The 25,377-nt window shown below is 40.0% G+C and overlaps 2 protein-coding genes across 11 annotated transcripts in view; one reads left to right on the forward strand and one right to left on the reverse strand.

The window, feature by feature from the left end:
• LOC104600519 (BRCT domain DNA repair protein) lies at window positions 1-12,447 on the forward strand. Of its 7 annotated transcripts, none has more exons than XM_010263499.3 (12): window positions 1-447; window positions 541-597; window positions 1,057-1,362; window positions 2,300-2,391; window positions 2,941-3,043; window positions 8,213-8,478; window positions 8,646-8,777; window positions 9,067-9,189; window positions 9,650-9,799; window positions 10,365-10,582; window positions 10,953-11,106; window positions 11,877-12,447. In XM_010263499.3, exons 3-12 carry the CDS (start codon window positions 1,161-1,163, stop codon window positions 12,093-12,095), a joined length of 1,659 nt encoding a protein of 552 aa, XP_010261801.1. In that variant the 5' UTR covers window positions 1-447; window positions 541-597; window positions 1,057-1,160; the 3' UTR covers window positions 12,096-12,447. The 7 variants fall into 7 exon arrangements, with proteins under 7 accessions (XP_010261801.1, XP_010261802.1, XP_088750109.1 ...); XM_010263500.3 differs by having other exon boundaries at window positions 1-394; XM_088893983.1 differs by having other exon boundaries at window positions 2-394; window positions 470-597.
• Window positions 12,448-13,984: 1,537 nt separating this feature from the next.
• The window catches only part of DCL3 (dicer-like 3), a 107,314-nt gene continuing 95,921 nt past the window's right edge, over window positions 13,985-25,377 (reverse strand). For 3 of the 4 annotated variants that reach the window (XM_010263505.3, XM_019198308.2, XM_019198309.2), the window contains 2 exons: window positions 14,635-14,746; window positions 13,985-14,435 (listed from right to left, as the gene is read on the reverse strand). In XM_010263505.3, the coding sequence (XP_010261807.1) occupies window positions 14,228-14,435; window positions 14,635-14,746 (320 nt within the window). In that variant the 3' untranslated portion in view covers window positions 13,985-14,227. Of the gene's footprint in view, window positions 14,436-14,634; window positions 14,747-25,377 lie in introns of those variants that run through there. The other variant, XR_016079398.1, reaches the window with a different exon arrangement.

Consider the following 25,377-nt stretch of genomic DNA (forward strand, 5'->3'; position numbering starts at 1 on the left):
ATCCATGTACATGTTGCAGCGCTGGTTGGAATTGGGCCACAAAACGAGGAAAAAAAGTTTCCCGGTGGTTCATCATTCATACAAATGGGATGAGTGATTCCTGTCAGCAGGGAGCCAGAGACGCGCCTTTTTGGAATGGAAACCTAAATAAAAGAGAAAAAAAGAAAAGGGGAGTGGGAAAAGCATTTTGGGAGACCCAGTCTTTCTTTTTGAAGTGCTGTGTTTCTTGTCCGATATCTCTCGAAATTCTTCAAATTCCCTGACTTCCAAATCTCCAATCTCACGCATACCTCGAAAAAGAAACAACAACAGTAGTGATTTTCTTTTGGAAAGACCTGAGTTGTTTCTTTTGAAGGAATTCGGCAGCGTTTTTTTCATCTTCTCACTGCAAAGCGTAAATTTGATTTCACGAGCTTTTCGCCATTGTTTGGCATTTTGGGTGCTATTGTAATGCTTTTTTTTTTCCTAGTAGGAATGGGTCTTTTTTGTTCGCTTGAGAGAATATATGACTGGATGGATTTGGATTTGTTTGCTGTTCAGTGGTAGCCGGTAGCCCTTCTGCCGAAGCTCTGTGATGTTTGGTTTTCCTTTCTGAAGGTGAGAATTTGGGAATCATCTATCAGTGGAACAGAAAATGTATCTGGTTTTCAGGGTAGCCTATCTCACTTCTATCTGGAGTGGAAATCTGGGTTACTTTGAAATGTTTGGTGCTGTTTGATATCCTCCCTCTACAAGTGTGCACAAAAAATCAGTTCAGAGAATAGGTGTTTTATTTTGCTACATACATTTTTGAATAGAAAATTCCCGCCATAATTTGTTACATTATTTAATTTTGTTTTTTAGTGATACTCCAAATATTAGTTTAACAACTTCTCCTCTGCCTAGATGGTTTCTGGTAATCCAGCTGAGGGTTTCACTCTTATCGCTGAATTACTGAAAACAATAGAGAAACGTTTGGTGTTTTCTTATGGAAAATATTTAACGGCATTCTCGTGAGCTTGTGGTAAGAATTGAGATTCCAAGAGTAAAGTCTCTAAAATGCTTTTTACATAATAGGAAGAATGTCGAAGGGAGAACTTTTACGTATTTGTTTCTGAAGATGGTTGAGTACTTGTCCACAAATTACACAAAGAGTTGCATTAGAACTTTGAGAAGTAACCATGGCTGGCAGTAGAGTTGAGGTGGTCAACAGCAAGGGTTGCTCGAGGCTGTTCGTCGGGTTTCCCTCTTCCCTGTCTTCTTTTCGAGGTTTGCAGTCCTTCGAGCCCATGTCACCGGCTTCTTCTGTTATGTCCGAGCCCAAGCTTCAAGCCAGTGGTCCCTTCTCTGGTTTGGTTATATGTGTTACTGGACTATCCAAAGGTATCCGTATAAAGAGTTTCAGATATCTTATTTATAGATGGCAATTTCAATCTCAATGATGTTTTAAACATTTCAAATTTGGGGTTTGTGATCTTGAAACTAAGCTAGCCATGGATTTTAGTTATTTAAAAACATGGAATGTGATTAGAGTTATGTTCTTGGGATAGGCCATTTTAACTTTGTATCTCAGCTTAGTTTACTTGGTATTATATTGATATTTGAATCACATAATAGGACTGTAGTGTAATAATAGAGTTCACGATTCCAAGTGGTAAGCTATTTGTCTTGTAAAATCATCTGTGATCTCTCTCTCTCTCTCTCTCTCTCTTTCTCTCTGGATTTTGAATCAGCTGATTTCTCAGTCGTATTTCTTGGACAAGATTAAAACCTGTGAAAAGAAGCACCTGCCATAGGTTGAAAAAGAAAAAAACAAAAAAGAAGATTCCAGGAGTGGAACTTGATTGCTAACTTGGAATCTTGGATTATTTGGTCCAATAGAATTCATTTTTGGCAAGTTACTAGCATATACTAGGGCCCTGTGCAAAATCTTAGATCCTGATATCTCCAAGTATGGTGTAATTTTATGTTTCTAAAATTTGCCTAAGATAGTGTTTAAACCATTAGGGGAAAAATAGAAGATATGAATTTAGAAGATAAAGAATTTCTGTCCTCTGGGCTTGCATCAGATTCAAGGAAGAGGCAGGGAAATGGCTTTGTTCTGCCCAGAATACCTCATTACAATTTTCTTTAATATCCTCCTGAATTCTCATACTGTTTTGTCATGAGTGAAGCAAGTTCCTTGTATGACTTATATTGCCATCTCTTTATTTTTTTGGGCATGCTTCATCCACTACCTTTTTCTTGTTTCCAGTATTCTATTACTTTATTGAAGTAATTGACTTATACTAATTTACGCTTATGCTTCATAATGTGACAGAAGCGAGGAAGCAAGTCATGGCTGCAACTGAGAGACTAGGTGGTCAATATAGTCCTGATTTGCATCCCCAATGTACTCATCTGGTGGTACAGATATCCTTTCACATCTCACTACTTTATAGCCTCTAATTTGTAGATATCCTCTGAGTCAGTCTTTTAAAAGGCACCTTAAGCAAATCTAAGCACAGAAGTGAGGCTTATTTTCAGGGTTCACCTCCCAAACCTAGGTGCACCTTACATTTGCTTATTGTTATGCTTTTATGAGTTAGTGTTCAATTTGATGTTTGGATAAGTAAGCTATCATATTGTAGTTTGTAGCCATGCTGTTTAGAGTTTTAACGGTTTAGCTTATGTAGGACTTAAACCTACAAAGCTACAATCTTCATGTTATAACATATATTTTCTTTGAATACACTTGGAAAACCATGGAAAATTTTTATGGATTGGAATGCTATCATCATCTTGTTGGGTAAAAATTGTCATGGAAAGTAAGTAAAACACCTCCATGTATGTTGAATGTGCATTATAGTATTCAAAAAGAAATGTGGATTTTAGTCCTTCTGTCCTAGTGTTTCTCTTTAGCATATGAGTTCTTGCCAATGTATAACTCCCCGCCGTTGTGGATTCTTAACCCTTCTTCACAGCTTTGGTGGACGTAAATTTGAGCATGCTCTGAAGCATGGGTTGAAAATGGGTCTCTTCATAGTTACTCTGGGCTGGTTTTTGGATAGCGTTAAGAGGAATGGTGAGCAATGCTACAACCTTTTTCCTTTTCTTTTAATTTTTACTTACTAGTTAAGCCCGCCATGTGGGTCTCATAATCCTTTAGTCATTTTTCTTTTTTGCAAATTTACACACTGAGAGGCCATTTGATAATAGCTGAAGTAGCTGAACTCAATAACTTATTGTTTGTCTTTTAGTGAATGAGTAACTAAGGAGTTGTGATCTAATGGTTGAAACTGAAGTTGGGTTAATTACAATACCCCCAAATGTTTTATCCATTAAAAGACAAAGCTATATGTCATTCAGTTCAGACATTTCAGATATTATCAAACAGCCCCTAAATCATAATTATCCACTATAAAGGTGTGCCAAAAAGGTGGAATTAAGAACTTGAAGACTATAGAGATAGGGAAGTGTTACAAATAATAGCAGTAAAAGTGACATTTATTTAGAGGAAAAAATTGTAATACAAACTTACTATGAAAAAATAATTATTATACAAATAAAAATAAGGTGGTAATTAATGTACTGTTTTCTTAAAGGGAAAAATATTGAGTACTCAATAATTATACTACTGAACAGTGTTTTAAAAGGCCTGCACACCTCCAGGTGAGGTGCCCCCAAAACACCTTGAGGCGTATGCTATTATCATTGGGAAATTTACCCCCAAAGAATTAGAGTGGATGAGTAGGTTAAAAAAAAGAGGCACAAGAAAAGAATTAAGGAGTGGAACTTGATGGAGTTCGGGAGGACAGAAGAAAGAAAGGGAGATTTGATGAAGAAGATTGAAAGCCTTGACTTTAAAGAGGAAAGGGGAGAATTTGGAGAGGAAGACAATGACCTCAGGAGAGAATTGAGAAGACAGTTAGAGGATTGCCTGCACAAGGAGGAAATTAGCTGGAGGCAAAAATCTCGGTGTAAATGGCTGCAAGAGGGAGATAGAAACACTAGGTATTTCCACTCTCTAGCAGATGGCAGGAGAAGGAAGAACTTTATCTCCAAATTGGTAGTAGATGGAGTTGAGTTAGTACAGCAAGAGGAGATTGCCAGGGCCTGTGTGGAGCATTTCAAATCTATTCTAAGAAGGCCTGTGAGTAGAAGGGTGTGGGTAGAAGGTTTGGATTGGCCAGATGTAGGGGTGGAGAACAAGAGAAGGATGGAAATAAGCTTTAATATAGAAGAGATCAAGGAGGCTGTGTTTTCTATGGATAGAACAAAAGCTCCAGGGCCGGATGGGTTTACAATGGCTTTTTATCAAGATTGTTGGGATATTTTGAAAGATGATCTCTTGCGGGTGTTTGAGGAGTTTTTCAGGAGAGGAATTGTCAATCCGGGTGTGAACTCTACATTTATAGCCTTAATTCCCAAAAAGAAAGATGCATCCCACCCGAAGGATTTTAGGCCAATAAGCTTGGTGAATAGCTTGTACAAGATCATTGCAAAAGTGTTGTCTTTGAGGCTGAAGAAGGTAATGCCGGATATTATTGAACACTATCAAGGAGCTTTTGTGAGTGGAAGACAAATTACAGACCAGATTTTAACTGCTAATGAGAGTGTGGAGAACTTTAAGAGGGATAAGAAGAAGGGAGTGGTCTGTAAGCTGGACTTGGAAAAGGCTTATGACTTGGTGGACTGGGAGTTCTTGAGGAAAGTTTTAACCAAATTCGGGTTTGGGGCTAGATGGTGTAAGTGGATCATGGGCTGTGTCCGGAATTGTCATTATTTAGTGCTAGTGAACGGGACAGTGGTAGATTTCTTTTCAGCCAGTAGGGGTATAAGACAAGGAGACCCCCTTTCTCCTTTCTTGTTCATTTTAATTGCGGAGGTTTTGGGGAAATTGATTCACAGAGCAGATTCTAGGGGGCTCATTAGAGGCTGGAGGGTTGGGAGGATGGAAACCCCCCTCACACATTTACAGTTTGCTGATGACACGATTCTGTTTTGTGAAGGTGGTAATGTGAGGTTTATCAGGAATTTAAAGTCGGTGATACAACTTTTGAGCAACTGTCCAATTTGAAGGTTAACCTTGGGAAAAGCTGTGTAGTGGGGGTGAATTTGGAGGAGGGAGAGATCAGGGAGAGTGCTGAAGTGCTGGGGTGTGAAGTCACGGGGTGGCCTCTGAACTATTTAGGATTACCATTAGGTGATAATCCCAAGAGAGAGAGCTTCTGGAACCCGATGATGGAAAGGTTTGAAAAAAGATTGGTATCCTGGAAAAATAATTACCTCTCTCTTGGCGGGAGAATTACATTAATTAAGGCCACGCTTGCTAACTTACCCATCATCTTCTTGTCGGTGTTTAAAATCCCAGTGAAGATTGCTAACAGATTAGAGAAGTTAATGAGAGATTTCCTGTGGGAGCCGGGAGAAGAGAAGAGGGATCATAGAGTTAGCTGGGAAATAGTGTGCAGGAGTAAGTCGTGTGGTGGTTTGGGGCTTGGGAGTATTAGGAGAAGGAATATGACTCTGCTGGGGAAGTGGTTGTGGAGGTTTCCTTTGGAGAAGGAGAAGCTATGGGCTAGAATAGTGGCAAGTATTCATGGGCTAGAGCACAACGGATGGGACATTGGAATCAGAGCTAGGATCATAAGCAACTCTCCTTGGAAAGCCATTCATGACCTGCTTCCAGTTTTCATTCCTAATATCAGGTATGACTTGAATTCCGGTAATTCCATAAAATTTTGGGAACAAACCTGGGTGGGGAGCGCTCCTCTAAAGGATCAGTTTCCGTCTTTATACGCTCTTTCTGATTTGAAAAATGAGCCGATCTCGCCTTTCACCACCCTGTCCTCTTCCACTTCTGGGATTGGGTGGAACTTGGGTCTAAGAAGGGATTTGAGGGATTCAGACTTCGACTGTATTTCGAGCCTTCTTGCACCTCTTGATAACATTGTCTTAGACTCCACTAGGGCAGATTCTAGAATTTGGACACCTAACCCCAATGGCATTTTCTCTTGTGCTTCGTTCTTCAAAGTCTTAAGTCAGTCCACCAGTCCTACCCTGTCCCCTTTTCCTGTTGGTGAGGTTTGGTGCAGAGCTATACCTCCTAGGGTTGGTAGGTTTTGTTGGGAAGCCTATCTGGAAAGAATCGACACTGGTGATCTACTCCAAAAGAAGAGACCCAATACTTGCTTGTCACCTCAGTGGTGTGTTCTATGTAAAGCAGATGGGGAGACTGGTTTTCACCTAATGGTGTCGTGCCACTTCGCGAGGTCATTGTGGGATTGGGCTTTCTCCTTATTTGGATGCAGTTGGGATCCCCCATCAGACATGCAGGGCCTTTTCGCCCCCTCCTTTTTCAGGTGGCGATTAAAAAAGGGGAAGGACAATGTGGAGTGGACTAAGGGCTGCAGTATGTTGGACACTGTGGGAAGAAAGGAACTCCAGGATATTCTCAGAAACTCAGAGAGGGACAGCAGATTTGAGGGCTATCATACAGTTTAGGGCGGTACAGTGGCTGAAATCTCTGGAAATATTCACAGATTACACTGTGGATGACATGTTGAGGAAGTGGGGTGAAATTGCAAGTTGCATGTAGACCAAGTCAGTAATGAGTGTGGTTTGGACCCCCCCCCCCCCCCCCCACCTAGTGGATTCTTGAAATTAAACTTTGATGGATGCAGTAGGGGAAACCCGGGACAATCAGGGATCGAGGGTGTTTTTAGAGATGAAAATGGGGTCATCTCTGCTATGTTCTCAGGCCCAATTGGAGTGGGTGACTCCCTTAGAGCTGAGATATGTGCAGTTATGGAAGGAGCCCAGAAAGCTAAGGAATTGAACATCAAGAAACTTATAATTGAAGGGGATTCAGAGGTGGAGATAGGGTGGCTGACCAAAGAACAAAATGATCTTTGGAAGTATAACAATGAGAAGAGGAAATTCAAATGGCTGGTGTGGGAGATGGAAATTAAGACATGTTGGATTAAGAGATCAGCTAATTCCCTAGCTGACGGTTTAGCAAAACAAGGGGCAGAAAGGGATTCCTTGTTTTGGGCTAAGTTGTAATGTTAGTGTCCTTGTATCTTTGTATTTTCTTCTTTCCTTTCTTGAAGTTCTTTGTGACTCTTGGAAGATAAGTGTGTTTGTCTTCCACTTGTAAATTTTCTACTGATGAATTAATGAAAGTGTTATTGATCAAAAAAAAAAAAGGAACCATTGGACGGAGACCAAATTCTATTATCCTGCATGTTTTGATCCAAGAAAGCCATATCCAATTTGGCCAGTAACAGAACAAGGGAATCACATTCATTATCCCTCAACCCCCTCTTGAAGCCAATGGCCTAGTTTATCCTAGAAGGGGAGGCTACTTCATATTTTGAAATTGGTTCAAATATATAGTTGGAAAGGGAGTAGAGCATTGGGAATTGCAATTTGAGGGGCATGCCACCAATCCATAGTCATAGATCCTCCCAAAACAGGATTTTGTTCTCACAACACATATTTATTTTATTTTTGAAAAAGGTAAGGTAAATTTATTAATAATCAGAGAAGAAGAATACAAAGAGGCCCCACAATAAGAGCCATACACAAGGCCCGAAGCCCATAGAACATTACAACTCTAGAAGGCTTCTCGATCTCAGTTGGGCTCCAAGTACCCTGGTTTGGAGACCTTTTACAACTGCATTCCAAGACACCAACTTGCCAAAAGAAATAGAGATTAGACTGTCTACATCTTTTGATTTGTTTTGGAAAATTCTGCTATTTCTTTTCGCCCAGATAGTGCTGATCACAGCTGCAGGAACAGACCTCCACACACTTTTTGCCAGCTTGGACGGGCCTTGAGTCTCCCAGCACCATAGCAGGTCCAACATAGCATTTGGCATGGCCTAAGATAAGCCCAAGGATGCCAAGAAACCCCCCACAGCACATTTATTGTTTATTTGGATTTTTCTTGGGGGCTTTACCTTGCCCCTGATGAAAGGCTCTTCTCCTTTCTGCTCATACTTCCTTTTCCCTCGATTATTTTCTTTTACTTGTTGCTGATTATAACAAGGGGAACAAGTTAGAAAGTCAGATAAGGCCGAAAAGTTGGCCTTTGATAATGAACCATCTACTGAAATTTTAAAGTAAATGGTAAGTTGATGTTTTCGCTTTTACCGACCATGAAAAAAAAATATGTTCTTCTTTTAATGGTTGAGATTCTTCTATAAAAAAATAATAGTTGACATTCAATGCTTGACATTTGCTGCAGTGAGATTGAGTGAATCACTTTACAGTGTAAAAAGTGTTGGAGAGCATGGTTTAAAAGTCGAGGATTTAAATCGAGTTGTTGGGTTTGTTGGCGCTGAGAATTCTTGTCTTCCTCTTGGATTGCATGAAGATACTAAAAAATCCAGTCAAACTCAGCAAAAACATCAACCATTTTTGGGAAAGGAGTCTGGTAAAAATAGTGCATCAGTTCTTGCTGGTCACTCTATATATGTCGATTCGGATATTTCAGATGATCTACGAAGCAAGGTAGATTTTATTGAGCATTACCTTATATACTTTTGGAAAATTGAAGTAGAAAAGCTTTTGCATGTTTTTTTTTTATTAATTATCATTTTATGGTATTATGCTTTCAGTAGAGTTTTTTTTTTTTCAATGTTTCTATTTCTATTCATGTTTGGGGCATTTTGTGGTAGGTCATTGATGCAGCTACTAGAGAAGGTGCTATATTTGTTGATCACTGGTTCGTTGGTTGCAGTGTGAGTCATATTGTGTGTGAAGCACGGTCAATCCAGAAGTATATTGGCCACACAAGCACTATTGTTACGGTAAGTACTAGTTTCTGCATCTGTATTTTCTTGTATAGACCGGCCTACATTCTCTAGAGATTGAGTGACTCAATTTGCATTCTTACAAAAAAAATTCTGTTGGTGGTTTGGTTTATTTCAATGTCCAATTGTTGCTATCCCAAACTAAGGTTGGCATAGAACTTGGATAGTCTGCAGTGCAGTTTAGTTGGATGGCCTTGTGTGCCACATGTAAGACATCGAGATAAGTAATTGTTTTTTAACCTCGGGCCACCATGAAGCTCATCTGATGTTAAAGTTCTTTTTTCAGCCATTATGGATTCTCAGAACAGCAAAAGAGAATTATGTGCAAAGGCTTGTACACTTGTCTGCTGACTTAGCCAGGCAGATGGGCCTGATCCTGGAAAGTCTTCAAAATGGCAGTTCTGAGCAGGTATCCTTATTTTTTCAACAAATTATATGCAATATAAGTATATAACTTCAAAGTTCTTGTCTGGACTTCCTTTGCAAAATTAAAAAAAACCAGGGGTTCTTTAGTTGCCTGTATTTTTATTAGACCAAAATAATAATATGTTCAGTATTTTTTTTTTCAAAAGTAAAATAAAAATTTCATTAAAATAAAAAAGGAGAATACATAAGGAAGGTGATAAGATATCACCCGAGAGAGAAGATGACTGTTGAGTTATAGGATCATATCTTCAAAGTTTCTTTTCTCTTCTTCCTCAAACTCTTCGAAGGCTTTCCTAGTGAATTCCTCACCACCCCAGAAGAACAAGCCCAGGCTTTTGCTAAATAACCTGGAACCCAGTAATTTTGGTTATTGATCAACATTCTCTTGTCAGTTCTCTCATCCTTAGCTTTTAATCTCAGTGTATTGGTCTGTCTTGTTTCAGGAAGCAAATGGAGCCTGTGACCCTCAAGTTTCTCTGACTTCCCAGGAGATTTCAGCACAAAGAAAATGTAGAGAAAGCCTTGAAGAAAGGCAGCGAAGAGTAAACATAGCCAAAGTTGGTATTCGAAACCGCCGTGGTCGCCGTATGCAGGTGAGTTATAAGTGATTTCTGGGTTTATGCCTGTTGTTTTTCCTTTAATTTTTAGTCATGTTTAATTTAGTGTGTATATTGTGGTAAGTGGTAATGGTACTTTCAAGAGGTGACCTTAGTGGGATAGGGGGTTTGCACAGGGCAACCCTACAATTAAGTTAAGAAGATCACTTGAGAGTTGAGACCCAGTGACCAGATGAGACATCCTTCCTTTGGCTAGTACTCTTGCTGCACATGCTGAATGACCAAAATAGGTTTCCAATCTCCACTGAGAGCCAACATTTATCTCCCAGAGAGACACATAATAGCACAACCCAATTACATGAGATGGATTGGGTTGGGGGGTTTAGAACTTTAGAAGTAAAAGAAAATGTGCATGGTGTACTTAGGATTATCATTATTTTTTGTTTGGAGAAACCTTAAATAAATGATACATAGCAGGTCATACCCCTAACAAGAGTATTTTCCACTGGGATATTGTTTGTCAATCATCAGGACAATATTTTCCCACATTTGATAACTCATTGATATACAATGACAATTCTGCCTTATCATTTAAATGCAGACATGCCAGACTCCAATACGCCCAATAACCCCTAGCAGCCTTCTTGATTCAATCTGCTGGTCGATATCAGACCCAACTTCAGCTGCTTGTATTTATACGGACTCTTCTGGCTTTGAAGATGTTAGCGAACAACACACCTCTGTGTTTTTTGATGCAAGAGGGGATGGGAGGGATCCAGAAGCTTTGTTTGAGAATTTCACCCGTCCGCTGAGAGAAAGGTTCATAAAATCTCCATTTCTCCCATTTCATTACAAAATTTCATCTTTCTACTGGTATTAAAGGTACACATGCATTGGGGTGCAGACTTTTCATGACCTGCATTGGAGGTCTTCTGTGTCAGAAGTATAACAAGAAAGTACTTTGCATTTTTGGGTTTCTAGAATAATTTGAGGATGGTCATAGAAGATTGTATATATATCAAATAGGCCCAATCATTGTTTTAGGTTAATTTTGTGTAGAAGCCTCCAATGGTGCTTCCTGATTATTTTATACAAATGCAGCTATGCACTGGTATGCATCTTTGATGTCCCTCAGTTGAAGCTTTATTTATAACCATGTTTATTTTCTTTTGTACATTGTTGGTTGCAGTGAGAAGGCAGAGTTGATATTCAAAAATCACTTTCTTACTATACTGTTTCCAATTGACCGATTTGGTGAGATGGGGCCTTCCTCTAGAACATTCTTCAGCAGCAATGGTTTCACATGCTTGCAGGTGTTGAAACATATCTATGCATTTTATCAGGTATGTGGAGAATTTCTTATCTTCTATTAAAACTGATCTAATCTAAGGCTTCAACATGGATGGCTCAGAGTTTGGTCCAACCCAACCTGAGCTTTGGGGCCAGGAATTTCAGGCAGGGCCTGGGTCTGGAAAATTTAGCTGACTGCAGCTTGGGTTGAGGGGCCAGTGCTGACTTTGAGCTTTTATAATGTATGCGAACTCTATTCATAAAAAAGTATGCAAACTCTAGAACATGTGCACTCTGTATATGCTATTTGTCTTGGGCCTGTGCACATGGACACATGCATAAATTATGCATGCCATGTATAAATATGCATTTGGTGGTGTCTTCGTAGAGATATGCATTTAATTATATGCCTGTATTTTTTCCGTGCTTCCTTTTCTAAATTTGACTGCAAAGCCCAAATGAATAGGAGTACAAAACATGATGAACAAGAAACCTTTAAATTCATCCAACCTGCCTAGGCCTGACCAAAGCCTAAGTTTTTCAGGGCTTAGTTACCAAATATTAGGGTTGAGAGACTAGGTTGGCCTTGACCTGGCCTTCTTTTTGGCATTCTAAGAGGTGTGTATCTCAGGGTGAGAGAGGATTATCTCATTCCCAATTGCCTCTTTCACAGATTTGCTAAGAACCTCCACACAAGTTTTCCAATTCCCAATTGCCTGAAGTTTGTTCAACTGGATAAGATTATCTATTCAATATAGCCCTTTCTAGTATGCTGGTCTTAAAATTTACCTATTGAATGGCATTGAAATGGTTCATCCTGCAGGAGAACATGTCAGCAGATGAGGTAGAAGCTGCAATCCACACAGACTCTAGACATGCTGAACGGCTACGATCAGTCTATGCCAGTAAAGAAACAATAGAATGTGGCGTTGTGCAATTCAAACGAATTGATTTCTTGGGTAGTCGTAGAAGCTTTGAAATGTTGAAGCGTGTTAGTGGTGATAATAACAACAATGTGTATGAGTTGTTGATCAGAGCATGACGTTGTTTTTGAATTCAAATTATCTTCATTTTCAAAGCCAAGAATACATGGCCTGCACTACTGGAGGACAGAAATTGTACTGATCCCAGTTGCACTTGTACGGTTGTACCACAACAAGAAAAAAAGACTGTGGAAGTTAAGAGACCTCCATTTATATCAGAACTGAGATAATTTTGCTCCTGAAATTCTGTAGATTTGACAAAATTGTTCATGTATGATGATTGTTGCTAGAGGTACCAGACTTCCACCGTTTGTTTGTGACAACTGTTCTGGTGTGCCAATGGTACACGGGATGTCTGAAATAGATTCTCTGATTGTTGATTAATTGTGGCCTTATTTACGGTTGCGGCAATTTGAGTTTCTTTGGGGATGGGCCGGTGGGGGTGGGGGTGAGGATCTGCCGCACAGTTAGGATTATTTGACTATTTACAAATTTATGGACTACAGTCCGGAATGGTTATTGTGTTTTCTTATATTTAAATGGTAAGGAAAATCTTATGTAGGGGGTTAATCATTTACATGTTTAACTTCAACTTTCAAATACAAGTGATGATGTCTCGGATTTCAAACACCACCTGAGCCCTTGTTTCCAAGCGCTTCTTAGTTAAATATTCGATGCTTGTTAGACTGGGGAAGTGAATAATATCTCAATTGATGTGGCATCCGTTGAGATGGTAGCCTATCTGTTACTCCAATATCTGATGGAATACAATCAAGCTATTGGCAGCCAGAAATGCTTCCTGGGAGCAACCCCAAACGGAGTCTTAGTAGCTTCAGTACTTCTAGGACTAAATCCCCTCGGTTCTATGGTGAATACTGAATACAAGGCACTGGACATGTCAAATTGTCAATTGGGATGTATTAACGCTTCAATTATACATCTGTATGATGTTATTAGTTATACAAGCATTTTTTTTTGCACCCGATACCACCAGAAATGTTCCCAACTTCCCATGGAACATGACTTGCGAGCTATTCAATTTTTCGAAACAAAACAACTGTCACATCAGCAAAAACTTAGTATGCTTGCCTGCCAATGTTTGTGGAAAAAATCAGCTTAACACCCTTGCCATTGCACAACCAAAAGATGAAGCTCTGGTTACAGGTGTACAATCCATGTGGCATTGTCATCCACGTCAGATCTGGTACTTGAGTTTTGTTTATCATGAGTCATGACTCATGAGACCAGCTGTTGAGGTTGCTTCTAGCCAACTGTTTGGGGCTCGCTGGCTCTGTTCTTTTATGGCAAGTGGGAACACTGATCAAGATTGATACGGGATCTCCCCATAAAGCTCTGAACACACCCTGAAAACAATGGCATCTACCTACACATTGGGAACATTTCTTCATATTTCACACACACAAAAGAGATATTTCCCGACGTGGGTGGATGCCAATGTTTCAGGGTCCATGCAAAGTTTTGTAGGGAGGGAAAATACGGGCCCCATCCAATGCACCTAGCGACGCATAGTCTGGCTTGCTTATGTTGTGCACCGTACAAAAGGCACTGGATCGAACTTATTCGAGATAGGTTGTTGACCTTAAACTTCTAAATGGATTGGGGTAGGCCAACTAACGGCATGGGCGTCAACCTTACTTTTCAGAGTCAATCTTGGAAAGCAGGTACTCAAGGTTCACGAGCATTATGGAGAAACCTAACAAGGCTCACGAGGAAGAACACTTGGTCTAACTAGATCGGTACAGACAAATCGTCTTGGATTACTGGATCCATGGTGATGGAATCTAGGAGAAAAAGGTAGACAGGTTACGTGCCGAGCCAATTAATTAAAATACTTAAACCAACTTGAAGAATTCTAAATTGATGACATTCTTCGGATCCCATCGGGATCTAAAACATCTATGCAAAATAAATTAATAAAGTTGATGAGTTGCCAAGATAAAAGCATTTTTATTCCATTTATCTTTCCCCAACATGTTACATAGTTTTGCAAATATGAAAATTTCCCACATGGAAAAGGTTTTATCCATAAAACTGAAGTTTTACAGTGGAAAAAAAAATCTGCCTATGAAGAAACAAGCAGAGCCTTGGGAAGAAAAGAAAAGCATCCCCATCCATGGCTGGGCTTGTCCCACATGAGAAACTGGTGGGTTTACAAATTATACATAATTGATCACAGATTCACAATTGTACATTTTCCTTGTTTTGCAAGCTCATGAAGCATTGAAAGTGCTGCAGAGTCATGTGAACTCTTTTTATCAGGTGAATGATTTCCTGTTGACTCGATAACACCAGAGTTGGGAATGTGTAAAGAAATTCTTGATACAAAACTGTTGAACCCTTTTCTTTTTTCAGAACCATCACCAAATTCAATTGGCAATCTGTAGGTCACAATGCACATAGGAAAGGAAGATGAGGAGCATGCTACTATGAATACAAAAGGGAATTGATACCACTTCTTATTTTTTAATTCAGATTTCATACCAGTTGGAGACAAGACAATCAAAAATTCAAAGAAGACTAAAGCAGGGGAGCAAAATAAAAGTTAGATTACTATTCTATTGATTTGAATGAACTAACCTTGACTTGTGTTCTATGGTATGCAAACTAGGCATTGGCCAATGCTGTCTTTTACAGAGCTCATAGAGAGAGGATCGAGGGCCTCCTTTTTGCATGCTAATTGATATAGTTACTGCAAAAGAGTACCAATAAAGCTTTTAGCCACATCATTTTTCTGTTTAAGAAAATATAAACTTTCAGTGTGTAGGCAAGCTGAATTTTGGGTGCTAACTCTTCTGTGTACTCAAACAGTACACAAATGTGTTGTATATGTGATAAATAAAGTCAGGATATCACCACAGAGATACCCTACTTGTATTTATTTATTTTTTGATAAGTAAATGGAAAAATTTCATTATTCAAAACAAAAACAGGTACAGCTACAACTTGACAGGGTGTTGAGGCATTGAGGCAACACCCACCCATACACTAGATATAAAAAATAGAAAGACTATCCATAGGAACAATGCATCAACTGAAAAAACTGTCAAAGTCACAGTTTTGCAATTCTTTTTTTTTTGAAAGATCAATAGAAAAATTTCATTAAACTGAAAAAGAGGTACAGTACAAAACTTTTGATTGTCAAGTTGACAAACCAAGCAAAGGTACATCATTCAAACTGAAAATAAATCTTCATTACAGGGCTGTAACTTTTGGTTGTCAAGTTTTGCAATTCTAGCACCTCCCAAAACCTTTCCCCTAAATCTTCCTTCTTGATCTGAACAAATCTGGGTGCAGCAGCACCCTATCTTAAGAAGCTTTGCCAGTAGGTGCCACTAGTTTCTTTAAACTCCAGTATTTTGTCTTCAAAGTATCTTTTGTTCCTTTCCTCCCAAATGCACCAGCAAACCGCAAAAGAAATACAGGTCCATAGCAGCTTAGCCTTCTTACAACCTCTAAACCTTGGCCACCAAGAATCTGTGCAGGGGAACCAGGTTGGAGATATCTAACCCCAAACAAGGCAGAGAATAGCTTCCAAATGAAGACAGTCACCTTGCACTGAATGGACAAGTGACTCAGATTCCTCTTGCTCTCTGCATGAGTAGCACATGCTAGCAAGACTGAATCTTCTACTCTTAAGGTGATCCACAGTACGCTGCCCATATCAATGAGCCAAGCTAAAGCTTCCACACTCGGGGGCACCGGATTGCCCCAAATGCCCACATCCTGATCAAACTCCAAACGGTTCTTGCACAAGGCTAAGTAGCATGATTTTACTGTATATTTGCCATTAGAGCATTCCTTCCACCATAGCTCATCTCTTAAATGCTCTGAAACCTTTACTCCAAGCTTTTCCAACCAATTAATACATTCTTCTACCTCTCCTTCAAGCAAAGGTCTCCTGAAACTTGGACACCAGACCAGCTGATCTCCATATCTCTCAAAACATTGACTAAGGGTGATCTCATGCTCAGAGAGTCTGTACAGCCTTGGGCACACCTCCATCAGTTTACCCACCTCAATCCAATCATCTTCCCAAAACCTTATCCTCTCCCCATCACCAAAGGATAAACAAGCGAAATTCTTAAACTTCTGGTTAAATTTCATAATACCTTTTTTATTGGAAAGGTATGAATTTCATAATACCTTTCCACACACAAACCCCATAAGAAGTTCTAACCTCCCTTGATTCCCATCCAAACCTAACCACCCCATATTTCCCCACCACCATTCTCCTCAACAATGAGTGACTCTCCTTTTCCAACCCAAATCTCCACAGCCATTTCCCAAGAACAGTTCTATTAAAAAATTTCACTCTTCTAATCCCCAAACCCCCTCCCTCTTTTGGTCTGCATACTTTATCCCATTTAACCAAATGGAATTTTTTGGGATCCTCTCCTCCCAGTCCTTCCCATAGAAAATCCTTTTGAAGTTTTTCCACCCTCTAGGCAATTTCAGCTGAGACATTTAGTAAAGGAAAACAATATGTTGGTAGACTTGACAATACACCTTTAATAAGAGTAATTCTCCCTCCTAACAACAGATATCTTGCTTTCCACCCATCCAATATTTTTCCTATCCTCTCAATAATAGATTTCCAGATAATAGAAGAAGAGGAATTTACCCCCATTGGCATGCCCAGAGGGAGCTCACTAATCTTGCATTCAAAGGCATTTACACAATCTGTCAGCACCTCCCTTCTCACCTCACCAACTCCAATCAGTGTACTCTTTGACAGATTCACCTTCAAACCAGTTAACAGCTCAATTAGCTAACACAACTCTCAAATTCAGGACTTGTTCAACTGATGCATCAAGGAAAATTAATGTGTCATCAGCATATTGCACATGAGAAATGCAAGGGCCATCTGACCCAACTGAAAAGTCTTCAAATAAACCCCACTGAACACTTCCATCACTAAGACAAAGAGAAGAGGAAAAATTGGGTCACCTTGTCTTAAGACCCCTTTGAGCTTTAAAAAATTCTGAGGAAACCCGATTTAAGAGAACTGAGAAGAAAACCGAAGATACACATGCATAAATCCAGCTTCTCCATCTCTCCCTGAAACCCATTAGCCTCTGAATCTCCTCCATAAAACCCCACTCCACCTCAAAGAGTCTTTTATATATTAAAAGATATATACAATTACAAGAATGCCCATATAGGGCTTTAAGAGAAGAAGAATAAGATGTATATGTAATATACAATAGGGACTATACTAATAAGATACATCAAGTTACCGAGTCTCCCCTCAAACTGATGCCTAGACATAAGCATTAGTTTGCCTATAAGAAAGAGATGTCGAACTCTAGTCATAGCTTTGGTGAAGAAATCAGCAATCTGCATGTCTGAGGCTACATGAGGAAGCGATATAGACCCAATAGTGAAAATATCTCGGATAAAGTGGCAGTCTACCTCGATGTGCTTGGCCCTCTCATGGAAGACAAGGTTAGATGCAATCTTGATAGCACTCGTATTGTCTACATAGAGAGGAATAGGAGTAGGAAGCTGAATGCCAAGATCCATAAAGAGAGATCATAACCAAACAATTTCATTGCAAACCGAAGACATGGCCCTATACTCTGCTTCAGTGGAAGACTTGGAGACTGTTTGTTGTTTCTTACACTTCCAAGAGATGAGTGAATCACCCATAAAAACACACCACCCAGAAGTGGACCTACGAGTGTCTGGACAACCAGCCCAATCTGCATTAGCATATATGCTCTCAACTGAATAGGAGAGGAGGAGAAGAACAGTCCATGAGAAGTTGTGCTTCTAACATATCGAATGATGCGATGAACAACAGTTATATGAGGCTGACGAGGAGCAAAAACAAATTGACTAACCTGAACAGCATGAGAAATATCAGACCGAGTCATAGTGAGATAAATGAGGGACCCCACAAGCTGGCGATACAAGGCAGCATCGGAAAGTAATGGACCTTCAGATTTAGATAGCTTAAGATTTAACTCCATAGGTGTACCAACATGCTTTTCATCATTAAGACCAACAAGTTTAACAAGGTCAGAGGCATACTTCTGCTAACAAACAAAATACCCTCGATCACTACGATGTACTTCTAGCCCCAGGAAATAGGTGAGAGGGCCCAAGTCCTTCATGTGAAAGGAATTATGAAAAAATAGTTTCAATTCATGAATGCCTTCAACATCATTCCCAGTCAACAACATGTCATCAACATATAGTAGGAGAATGGTAATACCCTGAGGCCGTCGCCTAACAAAGAGAGAGTGACCAGAAGAACTTATATCCAGCAGCAACTACAACATCGCGAAAGCGTTCAAACCATGCCGGGGAGCTTGTTTTAGACCATATAGAGATTTTTTGAGGCGACATACTAAAGAAAGATCACTACGGTATCTAGGAGGAGGCTTCGTGTAGACTGTCTCCTTCAACTGACCATGAAGAAAGGCATTTTTCACATCAAGCTGGCATATGGTCCAAGACTAAGCGGCAGACACTGCTAAAAGAACATGGTCTGTGGTGATCTTTGCAACAGGAGCAAAGGTTTCTTCATAGTCGGTACTATACTCCTGACTATATCCCTAGGCAACTAAACGTGCCTTGTATCGATCAAGAGATCCATTAGATTTTAGTTTGATGTTGTAAACCCAACGACTCCCAACAATGGATGCATCTGGAGGAGCAGGCACAAGGTCCCAAGTGTCATTCTCATGTAAAGCATGAATCTCTGCATCCATGGCTTCCTTCCACTGAGGGCTACTATTAACTTCTTGGTAGGAGCGAGGAACATCTGTGGAGGATAGGACAACAGACAAGGAGTCTAGATATACGAGTAGAACGACGAAGAGGAACAAAAGTATGAAGAGTGTCTAAAGCCGGTATCACTTACAGGAGCAGTGGTAAGATGATGATCTGAATTGGGAGGAAGGAGAGTCGCAGGCGCTGGGGCTGGATCACGTAGTTGCTTGTGAGAGAAGACAAGAAGGTCCTTCTTAGCAGAAGGAGGTGGAGCATCCCGTGAATCAAAGTTTGGCAAAATAGAAACAGACGGTGCAGGCAGTCTAGCAATTCTAGCAAAAAAGGAAATGTGCTCAAAGAAAACAACATTACGTGATATATGAATGCGATGAATAGAGGGATCATAACAAAGAAATCCTTTGTGATCAAGATTGTAATCCACAAAGGCACACATGACAGACTATGCAGACAATTTAGAGCGTTCACAAGAGGGAAGATGAACAAAGCACACACATCCAAAAACATGAAGCATAGAAAAATCTAGAGAACGACCAAACAACTTCTGAAAGGGAGGCATTACCAAGAACAGAGGAAGGAATATAGTTGATAAAAAACATAGCTGTATTGGCTGCCTCTACCCAAAAAGAAGGTAGAGTATGGGACTCCTGCAATAATGTCCTTACAACACTAAGGATATGTCCATTCTTGCACTCGGCCACACCATTCTGCTGAGGAGTATCTGGACAACTTCGTTGCACTTGTATTCTATAGAAATAGTGAGTAGCCACGAATGTGAGGTTCCATACCCACACTTAGTTATTTTCTTTTAATCCTTTTTTAAGTTGGGCCAGTTGGCCTTATCCTAGTTATGATTTGTTCTATTCTAGATAGGATTAGAATTTGCCTTTTTTTTTTCTCCTATTCTTATAAGGAAACTAAACTATATAATGAAATTAATGGGGCGGCAGAATTAACAACCAAACTCCTTTCTTCTCCCTTCCCTCTTCTTTTCTCTCTTTCTTCTCTTCGAACCTGTTTTCTTTTCTTAAACTACATCAACCACTGAAGCATCTTTCTGTTTGTTCAAGTTGGTATTAGAGCATGATCTAGGGCTTCTCATGTGAGTCTAACCCAGCCAACCACATGAGAATTACCTAGGGCTGGAAGATTAGAAAGGAGCTTTCTTTTGCCTGCTTCTTGGAGGTTACCTGAGATCTTTAGCAGCTGTCCGAAGATCGGAGAGTTTCTTTTGGTAATCGGGAAGAATCAAAGAAGGTTAAAAGGGATCAAGATTGATTTTGTATCAAGAATTGAAGGTGGTGATCAGAACTTTTTATCAAGAATTAGATTTTTGGGTAAGTCTTTCACCTTTTCTTGAGGCCGGCAGTAGTAAGAGATAAGTTAGATTTATCTAGAAGGTGCGGCTGAGAAAAAAAAACCGAGTTCTCTAGGGTTTATTCTTAACCCTACAAACTGTTTTAGACTGAGACCTTTTCTTGTGAAAAAAAAATGAGCTTTCTAGGGTTTGTTCTTAACCCTACGAACTGTTTTTTGGACTGAGAATCTGTTGACTGTGATTATTGGACAGTTTCTTGGAAGGTGCGGCTAAAAACCAAACTGTGATTATTGGACTAATTATTGTCTACTAGGAGTTGACTCTTTGACTGTGATTGCTTTCTTGGAAGGGATTTATTTGCAGAAATTTAATTCTGGGATTGTTTTCTCTAATTTTTAGTGTTGCAGAAAAAAATATGTATATCCTTTTTTAGGTCTTCTTCTTGAATTTTTAGCTTATTAGTGCTCTCTTGGAATGGAAAAGTTTGGAAGTGAGTTAAAAACACAAGGGGAAGGATTTTTTAGGGCTGGTAACATGACTGAAAACTCTTTTCAGATTAACACTGTTAGATTTGATGGAACCAATTACTTGAAGTGGACCCAATCAGCAATGATGGCCATTGGAGGAAGAGGTAAATTGGGTTATGTGACTGGGGATACAAAGAAGCCAGCAGAGGAAGATACATCACATCCGAAATGGGTTCAAGAGAATTACTTAGTAATGACATGGCTATGTAATTCTATGCAGCCCCACATCAGCCGAAACTATCTCTGGGCAAAAACAGCCAAGGAGATTTGGGACAGCATGAAGGAAACCTATTCCCAACCCCTCAATGTTGCTAAAGCTTATGAGCTGAAGTGCGGGGTGAATAATCTCAAGCAAGGGGAGAAGCCAGTCTCGGTGTATTTTGCTACTCTGAAATCCCTTTGGCATGAAATTGATCACTTGGAAACTATTGAATGGGAAAGCTAGAGGAATGCAGCAACATATAGAAAACTGATTGAAACAAATAGGGTTTTTGAGTTCTTAGTCGGTCTAAACTCAGATTTTGATATTACAAGACAACTTCTCACTAGGGAGAGTGTGACTCTATCTCAGGCCTACTCATTAGTCCACAATGAAGAAAGTAGGAGGAAGGTGATGCTATCTTTTCAGCCCACAGAAGCAGCCTTGGCAGCAACAAAATTCAAGGTTGGAGGGGAGAAGGAAAGGGAAGTTAAGAAGGAAGACAAAAGAGATATTTTTTGTGATCATTGCAAGAAGCCTAACACACTAGGGACACCTGTTGGAAGTTGCATCCTCACCTAATGCCAACTAGACTTAGAAACAAGAAGGAGAGTGCTAATGTAGCAACTACTACTGACAGTGCATCTTCTTCCAGCACAAGGACCACATCTTTGGATGCCTTAGCAGCTGTCCAGGCTGCACTGACATAGCTAGAGAATGAAGCTGGTATTTCTAGATCTACATCTCAGTCTTCAGCTACCACTCCTGCTCATCCTACTTCAGCCCTTGTTGCTCATACAGGTACAAGAGCTACTGCATGTCATGCTTCTGTCCCAGGTAACACTAGACCTCTTTGGGTAATAGATTCAGGTGCTTTAGACCATATGACCTGCTGATCTACTTTGTTTAGCACTTACTGTTTCCATTGCTGATGGCTCCCTTGTGCTAATTTCTAGCAAGGGAGACATCAGGTTGTCTGATGCCATCACCCTATCCTCAGTTTTGCATGTTCCCAAGCTTAGTGCTAACTTGCTTTCAGTTAGTAGTATTACTAAAAATAAAAGAATGTTCAGTAACATTTTTCTCTGGTTAATGTATTTTTCAGGATTTGGAAACGAAGGTGATTGGGATTGGCCGTGAGATGAATGGAGTCTACCTGCTTGAACATTCACAGGGGAAGTAGAGTGAAGTGGGGAAATTGTTTGTCTCTCAATCTTTGAGTAAGATTATGCTTTGGCACAACCACTTAGGTCATTTGTCTTTTGGGTCTTTGAAGAGTCCTTTTCCAACCTTATTTGAGTCAGTCAAAGTGTCTAGTTTGAAGTGTGAAAGTTATGAGCTCGCAAAACACAGTAGATCATCTTATCCTTTGAGTAATAAAATAAGCAACCTTCCTTTTGAAATTGTGCATACTGATGTTTGGGGGCCATATCATACTCCCACAATGGGGGGGTATAGATACTTCTTGTTATTTGTTGATGATTATACCCGTTTCTCATGGGTTTACCTTATGCACTCTCGAGATGAGGTCCCTTCTCTGACCCAGGCTTTCCATCAGATGGTTCTAACCCAGTTTGAAATCAAGATCAAAATTCTTAGGTTTGATAATGCCAAGGAATACTTTGCAAAACCCTTGGCATCCTATCTCCTTGATCATGGGGTCATTCATCAGAGCACCTATCCTCGTACACCTCAACAAAACGGGGTTACTGAGAGAAAAAAATAGACATATCTTAGAGGTAGCTAGAAGCATCATGCTCAACTCTAATGTTCCCATACGCTTCTGGGGGGATGCAATCCGTACAGCCGTGTACCTTATTAACAGGGTTCCTTCAGGAGTTCTAAACATGCAAACTCCATTCAGTCTTCTGTATCCAGATAAGGACCTGTTCACTATTCCCCTCAAAACTTTTGGGTGTACTTGTTTTATTCAAATCCTTGGACCTCATCCCTCCAAGTTTGATCCCAAAGCTACTAAATGTATTTTCCTTAGGTATGCACAAAATCAAAAGGGATATTACTGTCATGAGCCTGTTTCAGGGAAGCGTTTTGTGTCCATGGATGTCACTTTTTTTGAGGATATGCCCTACTATTATAGGGCTTCTCCTCAGGGGGAGAGTAATGAGGAAGGGATTTCAGTTTTAGCCCCAAAAGTTCCTTTACCTGTCCCAGTTACTATGGGGGAGAGTTGTGAAGAGGGTTGTCAAAAATGCAGAGAGTTGAGAGTGTATCACAGAAAGTGGTGGAGGCAGGTTGATTCTCATGCCCAACAGCAATCCAGGTCAATTCCAACATCTTCTACAACCCCAGATCCAGACACTACTATTGCTCCCACTATTGATCCCACTATTACACATCCTCAGCCTCAACCATTAGATGACCTTGATCTTCCAATTGCAATTCGTAAAGGAAAGCGCCATTGCACCTCATCCGCTGTCCATTGCATCTCCAAGTACCTTTCCTATGATTGTCTCTCAGAATCCTATAGATCTTACCTAGCATCTATTGCTACTATTCCTATACCCAGAAAGGTTCAAGAAGCCCTTTTGATACCTGAATGGTAGGAAGCAATGCAAGTAGAGATGGATGCCCTTGTTAAGAACAGCACATGAGAACTAGTTAGCCAGCCTAAGGGAAGAAACCTGTTGGATGCAGATGGGTGTTTACTGTAAAATATAATGTTGATGGTACTGTAAAGAGGTATAAGGCCAGATTGGGATTCACACAAACTTATGGCATAGACTATACAGAAACTTTTGCACCTATGGCAAAGATGAACACTATCAGAGTCCTATTATCCATTGATGCGAACTTCTCATGGCCACTATTCCAGCTGGATGTTAAGAATGCTTTCCTTAAGGGAGACTTGTAAGAGGAAGTATACATGGAGTTACCCCCTGGTTTTTATAGTATAGAAGCAGGAAAGAAAGTCTGCCTTCTGAAGAAGGCTTTGTATGGGCTCAAACAATCTCCGAGAGCTTGGTTTGATAGATTTAGACTGGCTTTGGACAAATTCGGCTACATACAGGCTCAGTCAGATCACACTCTCTTCTTTAAGACAGGCCTTTCCCTGACTCTACTTGCAGTCTATGTAGATGACATTGTAATAATAGGGAGTGATATTAGTGAAATTGAAACTCTTAAACAACATCTTCACAAGGAATTTGAAGTGAAGGACCTAAAGGAATTGCACTATTTTCTAGGAATTGAGGTAGCTCGATCTAAGCATGGTATTTTTATCTCTCAGAGGAAGTATGTTTTGGACTTATTGGAAGAAATTGGAAGGTTAGGAGTGAAACTTGCTGACACACCTATTGATCTTAACTATAAAATAAGTGCAGAAAATGGAGAATTTCTTGAGGACAGGGCTATGTACCAAAGGCTGGTTGGTAAACTTTTTTATCTCTGCCCAACTCGGCCAGATGTTTCTTATGCTATCAGTGTTGTTAGCCAATACATGCAATCTCCTAAGACCACCCACTTCCTTGCAGTAGAGAGGATTCTTGCCTACTTAAGGAGATGTCCAAGGAGAGGTATACTCTTCAAGAATAGTGGTCACATGAAAATAGAAGTGTATACAGATGCGGATTGGGTTGGATGTGTTGATGACAGGAGGTCCACCTCTGGATATCGTGCATTTGTGGGGGGAAACCTTGTTTCCTGGAGAAGCAAGAAACATAATGTTGTTGCTCGCTCTAGTGTAGAAGCAGAATACAGATCCATGGCCAATGGTGTTGCATAAGGGTTATGAGAAGCCTCTAATGCTGTATTGCGATAATCAAGCTACAATTAATATTGCCCACAACCCAATACAGCATGACAGGACTAAGCATATCGAGGTGGATAGGCATTTTATCCAAGAGCGAGTTGCATCTCAAGAAGTATACCTTCCTTACATTGCCTCAAACATGCAGTTAGCTGATCTCTTCACCAAAGCAATCACAAAAGCAAATTGGAGACAGATTTACACAAGTTGGGCATGACAAATATCTACTCCCAACTTGAGGGGGACTGTAGAAATAGTGAGTAGCCACGAGTGTGAGGTTCCATAGCCACACTTAGGTTCTAGTGTGTGTGGTTCCATACCCACACTTAGTTATTTTCTTTTAATCCTTTTTTAAGTTGGTCCGATTGACCTTATCCTAGTTATGATTTGTTATATTCTAGGTAGGATTAGAATTTGCTTTTTTTTTTCTCCTATTCTTGTAAGGAAACTAAACTATATAATGAAATTTATGGGGCGACAGAATTAACAACTGGACCCCTTCTTTTCTCTCTTTCTTCTTCTCTTCAAACCTGTTTTCTTTTCTTAAACTACATTAACCACTGCAACATCTTTCTGTTTGTTCAAGTTATTCCATGATTCTTCGAATAGGATAAAAAATCTCCATCAATGTATTCTCCCCTGAATCCGAACAGAGAATACGCACTTGTGATTCAAATCGAACCCGTACCATAGCATGAAATAGCTTAAATGTTGGGAACACCTCAGACTTGTGGCGAAGAAAGTATATCCATGTGTACCTGGTACAATCATCAAT

Source organism: Nelumbo nucifera, chromosome 8 (genome assembly GCF_055504915.1).
Source record: "Nelumbo nucifera cultivar China Antique chromosome 8, China Antique-T2T, whole genome shotgun sequence".
NCBI lineage: Eukaryota > Viridiplantae > Streptophyta > Magnoliopsida > Proteales > Nelumbonaceae > Nelumbo > Nelumbo nucifera.

Coding starts and splice junctions, on each gene's coding strand:
- LOC104600519 (XM_010263499.3), top strand. CDS start 1,161: ATGGCTGGCAGTAGAGTTGAGGTGGTCAACAGCAAGGGTTGCTCGAGG. Junction 1,363..2,299: donor TGTTACTGGACTATCCAAAG/GTATCCGTATAA, acceptor ATAATGTGACAG/AAGCGAGGAAGCAAGTCATG. Junction 10,583..10,952: donor ACCCGTCCGCTGAGAGAAAG/GTTCATAAAATC, acceptor TGTTGGTTGCAG/TGAGAAGGCAGAGTTGATAT.